The following is a 6,000-nucleotide window of genomic DNA, read 5'->3' as shown; positions in this document are numbered from 1 at the left end:
AACACCAAATATTTAATAAAATTTTACTGTATTTCAATTTACATCAGTAATTTGCTTTCCTTTATCTACATTTACTTTAGGCTAGCAGACAGGTGGCTGAGATTAAGTACCAGCTACCGCTCTCTGAATGTGATTGACTCGTTAATACCAAAGGGATAAAGGGATGACAAAGTGCCTCTCACATGACACAATAACAAGCATGTGAACTGACACTTTTTCCAGGTGATTTAATCTTAAGTACATCAGGATTCCTCAATAAGAAGCATCCCAGGAAGTTTCTCTCTTTTCCCTCTCTCCCTGAAGCAATTAGACCCCTTCTTTCCAGTACTCCATCTTAATAATAGAGAACACATAGCCCTAATTTCACCCAAGGCCTGCCTGGACGAAAATTCACATCCTCTGAAATAAAACTGCCTTTTCTTTTTCTTTTTTTTTTCTTTTTTGAAAGTAGTTGAAACTGAGAGTTTCCAAGCTCTCAGTACCAGCTGAGCTCACAGAAACCAGAGCAAATTTCAATTTAGAAAACAGCACCCTGCAAAAACTAAACACTTACAAACATTCTCTGATTGGGCGGGAGACTCATGCCCTTCTCTTCTCTTTTGTGCAGCTGGTTAAATATATACAAAGCTAAAGTTGGAAAGGGACACATTCTGTCATACAAACACTTTTGCCAGAGCATCTGCTCCTGCACTGGCAATGTAACACTTGGATGGGTGGAATGCCACATCATGAATGGACTCATCAAATTTTTTGCGATGAGCAGTGAATTCTTGGATGCAGGTCTTGCTTTCAAGATTCCACAAACGAATTGAACAGTCATGACCTAAAAAACAGGAGAAATTGTTTTCTTTATAATTCTCACGTTTGCTACCACCATGAGAAAATGAAAATGAAATTTAATGTACTTACTGCCAGACATCAAGTACAAGCCATTAGGATCAACAGCTAAGCTTGTAACTGCATCTAAGTGAGCTACCATGGAGTGGATCAGTTTTCCTGTAAAAGAAAAGATTCAAGCTACTTTCTGCAATTCACTGTTATCTGCATTCACTGTTTATACCTCACCACAGCCCATTAAATGGACATCATCTTGTCCCATGATTGAATCAGCAGAATTACAAGAAAATCCACTCTTTTAATGTTTACAGGCTCAGTAAAGCTACAGAACTGATGCCATCAACTTTGTCCTTTGCTTTGTGTGCACAAATCCATCCTGATGCTGCAATCACTGTGCACATTAAATAACTGTCCTCCAAGGGACTTAAGTGAGTTCAGCAGTAAGACCTTGACTGAGAAGGAGGACATGGGCTGAGTATTCTGATTAGCAATGGATCTAAACTAAATAATATTGAATGATTTTAACCAACTCAGAGAGAATAGATGTTCTAGAACAGCTTATTAGCAATAACTATTTGAAGTGAAATATACAAAATCACGCCTCAGATATATATTTTTGGCAGCAGAATATAATAAAGAAAAAATTAAAAAGCTCAGTGTTTCCTCTTCTATATATTATGGCATTATATCACCAAACAAGTCACAGATTTTCAGCTTTTGTCTCAGCTTCCATTGGGTGCTCCAGTCTCTTTTTATTTAACATGTGTGAAGAGCTTAAAATCAACTACAATGTCAAAAGAACACAATTTAATTTTTAGTGTTGAAGCAGAGAAGTCACAAGCTGAAGACCACCAGCATTCACAATCAGAATGAAAGTTCGACACAATTGCTCCTACAAAAACATCTTCTATGTAATTTATAATTATATAGCTTAGTGCAACTCTCACTGATGATTTGAAGAAGTATTCTAATTGCCTACTGTTTCTACAGAAGAGAGTGATTTGGAGAAACAGAGTGTAAGGGAAGGGTCTGCAAGGGAACTGCTACTTCTAAATCAGTTGGTAGAAGTCTTAGAAGCACCAAAGTAGCGCCTAGGCTTCCTGCCCTCAAATCAAAACAGCTCAAGACAAAGACAATGAACATAAGGACATGAAAATTAAGAAGCTGCCTTACTTGCTAATTATTGATAACCACTAAATTTAAAGCATTTTAACAGAATTAACCAAATGATGAAGGTTCCTTATCATTATCCCAATAAACTTCTAAGTAGACTGGCAATTCTGTGGCTCTGTCAGTGAAAGAAGGATTTTTATTTCAGAGAATATCCAATTCTTAACATTCCTCAGCACTTGTGCACATAGCATCAATCATAATGAAACTGCACTTGTATTTTATGTCACACAGCTAAATACTATGACTAGGTCCTACTGAAAAGAGAAAGATGCACACCTGTATTGTTGTCATAGAATTTGATGTGTCTGTCTTCATGAGCAGTGATACTAATTGGAAGAGTTGGATGGCTGATGACTCTGTTTATCTGACAGGAGGTACTGACAGCTAGGTAAAAAAAACAAACCAAAACAAACATACTGATACATGTACATTACTAAGTTCTTTGAAAGACTGCTATTAAAAATGCATATGTAATCAATTTTATCTGCAATGTAATTCTATCACACAATGTAAACTCTCTTAACCAACATTTTATATGCATGTGTTTTACTTTAAAACACTTTTCAAATTACATACCAACATCTGCATACGCTAGCCTTGCGTATGAATGTAAATGTAAATGTAAATAAGCATCTTTTTTTTAATAAGAATAAGGAATCAAGAAACGAGTGAAAATACTATTTTTGCATTTCCCCATCTCCACACTGTTCCTCTTGTCAAGTCAAACTTTCGTTGTAACATACAGGCAGACAGGAAAGTTAACATCATAGTAAGAATGTTTAAAAGTAAAGAGGATTCCTCACCACCACAGAACAAGAGCCATGTACCATCATGTGATATATAGTGATTAAAATTCTCATTGGAGAAGAGAATACTAGGCTACTCATATGAGAGCCACTTTCTCAGTATTCAAGAATCCTGAAATATTATTCTATACTTATATAAATACACACACACACGCAGGAACTAGAAAATTATATAAAAGATATTTTAGTGGGTTATTTTTTTAATAGAAAGCTAAACACTGACTTGCCAAGCACAACAAGGATTAGAGTCCTTAAGTGATGGCAGTAGGCCTTTTCAGATAACTTATTCTCCTATTGCCTAGTTCTTGTATTATTTATTTAATACAGCTAACTTTTAGAGCACAGTTACATAACTGAAAATACTAAACAGAGACTACCAGATGTCATACTGAGAGATGGACTTTTAGAAAAAAAAAAATCCTGTACAGATGTTTTTAGGTTTTTTAATACAGTGAGGAGAAACCTGCACAAAGTAATAATCCAAAGAAGGGAGGTGGGATTTTCTGTTTGCTCTTACAAAATGACAGATCTGTTAAACTTCAATGAAAGAAATAAGTAAAGCTGATAAGAAGAGCTTGCCTTTTAAAAATATTATCAGACAGTAGCATTCACTAGCATAGAAGTTGAAAAAAACTATTAAAGTTTTGAAAAAGATTGGACATTTATATAGTTGTTAGGTTACCATTTTGACCTAAACATGAATCCTCATGCTTTAGCTCACTCTGTTCCCCTTCCTAATGATGGGGAACCCTGCCATGATCCAAAGCCCTATGAAGGAGCTTGTGAGCTCTACTCATCTCCTTTAGTGAAAACTTTAAACAAAGCCTAACTGAAATTGAGCCAATACCTCTGATGAAAAACATAAAACTCGCCCTACACATTCACAATTTTTTCATGAATTTCACTGAGATCTGTCTAATATTATCTTACTTGCAACTTTAGACTAATAGAGAATGAAGAATCCTGATGTAAAAGAAACTCAGGAAATTTAATCTTGTTCTTCTGCCACTGTTCACTGAAGAATATATTACAGTATCTGCAGTTCTTTCTTCTACCTTCCCTTCTATGTTTGCTCTTCTACTATAAAGCCTCTTGCTCTAGTAAAGTAATAACAGCTTACTCCCAACTTCTTAAAACCCAATGTTTAACATAATATATGTTGCAAGTTACCAGGATACAGTTTGCCTAATTGCCTGGAAACACTGAAAAGACTATTAACAGTATTTGATCTCAATCAAGCAATATTTTTTTGTTTTGAATACATACTATTATCCACTCCAGACTCCAAGGTAAGAATCCGTTGTCGTGTCTCCATGTTAAAAATGCTAGTGTGTCCAGTGTTAAATGATGCTACCATGAGGCTTGGGTCACTGCTCACAAGATCTACTGAAGAAGGGATTCCCATTTCTAGAAAACAATGCAGAGAACATTTTCATAACAAACACGCTGTTTAAAAAAGCAGAAAAAGAACACCAAGCACTCTGATATTTAAAGAGTCAAGAGCTACATTTTTAAATCTACATTACGATAACCTAAATAGATGGTCTTGAGTGATCACTACTTTAATCCTGTTTTTCTTGTATGCACTTCAACAGTCTTTATTGAGATGTTCTATCCGGAACTGAGGTTGGACAGAAACCTAATTTGAAATGTGCTGGAAAGTAAGAACTTCACATCCTCTACCCGCCATGCCCCTTTCTTTCCTTTAAATGCAAGAAAAATTTTTCAGCCAAACCTTCAGCACAAGGGCATAATATCAAAGTGGCAAAATCATTTACATGACAGATGATTTTAAGTTGTTATTAAACTGGACAACCTCAGAGTTTAAAAAAACTCCAAAGCTTTCCAAATGTAAATGTTACATGCTGAAACAATCAGTGTGGAAAGTTACATAAGTACATTAAAAACCTCACATTACATAACTTTTTCCATCCTGTCCATTATATATCAAATGACTTTACACTATCTCAACGCTACAGGACAGAAGGCCACATCAGCAGAGCTTGAGTATAAGAAACATTCCTTAAAATTTCTGTCCTCAAATGTACTGTTCCCTACCAACCATGTGAAAGAACAACACAATTTCCAACAGATATCAGAAGGAGGAGGTGGAAGAGGTAAAAATCACAGAACAGTTCGGGTTTGAAGGGATCTTAAAGGCCATCCAGTTCCAGCCCCGCTCCCAGGGGCAGAGATACCTTCTAATAGATCAAGTTGCTCAGGGCTCCAGTCAACCTGGCCTTGAACACTTTCAGGGATGGGACATCAACAGTCTCTGGTCAACCTGCCTGAGAGCCTCGCTGCTCTCACAGTTAATAATTTCTTCCTCATGTCTAACCCATATCTACCCTCTTTAGTTTCAAGCCATTCTCCCTTGTCCTGTCACTTTCTGACAAACAGATGCTCTCTCCAGCTTTCATGTTGGCCCCCTTTAGTAAATGAAAGGCTTTCATAAAGTATCCCCAGAGTCCTCTCCTCACCTCCCTCATCCTGCTGGTCCTCTTTTCATGCAGCCTAGGATACACTTGGCCTTCTGGGTTGCAAGGTGCAGCACCTTACATTTGGCCTTTCTGAACTTCATGAGGTTCATACAGCTTTCCCTCTCAAGTCTGTCCAGGACTTTCCAAATGGCATCCCTACCTTACCTTCAGCACGTCAACCACATCACACAGCTTGGTGTCATTAGCAAACTTGCCGAGAGTGCACTTAATCCCACTGTCGATGTCACAGACAAAGATGTCAAATAGCACTGGTCCCAGTACTTACCTCTGAAGAATACCACTCATCACCAGTCTCCACCTAGACATCACACTATTGACCAGAATGATCCAGCCTATTCCTTACCTATTGAGTAATCCTCCTATCAAATCCATGTCTCTTCAATTTATAGACAAGAATGTTGTATGGGAGTGTCAGATGCTTTGCAAAAATTCAGGCAGAGCATGATACTGAATATTATGTAATCTAATGTCCATGGATCCATATAAAACAAGAATACAATCAACACTCTAAAGACTCATAGAAAAAACACCTTACTTGCACATACTACTTGTGTTCTCAGGAATGCTGGAAAGCACAGATACCACAGTAAAGTCAAAATGACTGGTGTGCAAAGGAAACCTGTAATGTTTTTGAAGTGACTTTTTCTACCACCATAATGCCTACTTATCTGCAGCTTCCTGGT

General features: G+C 37.1%; 1 protein-coding gene across 4 annotated transcripts in view; it reads right to left on the bottom strand.

Moving 5' to 3' along the window:
• Positions 1–415: 415 nt before the first annotated feature.
• Positions 416–6,000, bottom strand: part of STRN (striatin) — a 59,124-nt gene continuing 53,539 nt past the window's right edge. For 3 of the 4 annotated variants that reach the window (XM_065729268.1, XM_065729251.1, XM_065729259.1), the window contains 4 exons: positions 4,083–4,223; positions 2,287–2,394; positions 910–996; positions 416–823 (listed from right to left, as the gene is read on the bottom strand). In XM_065729268.1, the coding sequence (XP_065585340.1) occupies positions 654–823; positions 910–996; positions 2,287–2,394; positions 4,083–4,223 (506 nt within the window). In that variant the 3' untranslated portion in view covers positions 416–653. Of the gene's footprint in view, positions 824–909; positions 997–2,286; positions 2,395–4,078; positions 4,224–6,000 lie in introns of all 4 variants that reach the window. The other variant, XM_065729243.1, reaches the window with a different exon arrangement.

Source organism: Cyrtonyx montezumae, unplaced genomic scaffold (assembly GCF_038088225.1).
Source record: "Cyrtonyx montezumae isolate F1298 unplaced genomic scaffold, pur_monq_1.0 scaffold_0, whole genome shotgun sequence".
NCBI classification, from domain to species: Eukaryota; Metazoa; Chordata; class Aves; order Galliformes; family Odontophoridae; genus Cyrtonyx; species Cyrtonyx montezumae.
This window is presented reverse-complemented; position numbering and strand designations above follow the sequence as displayed.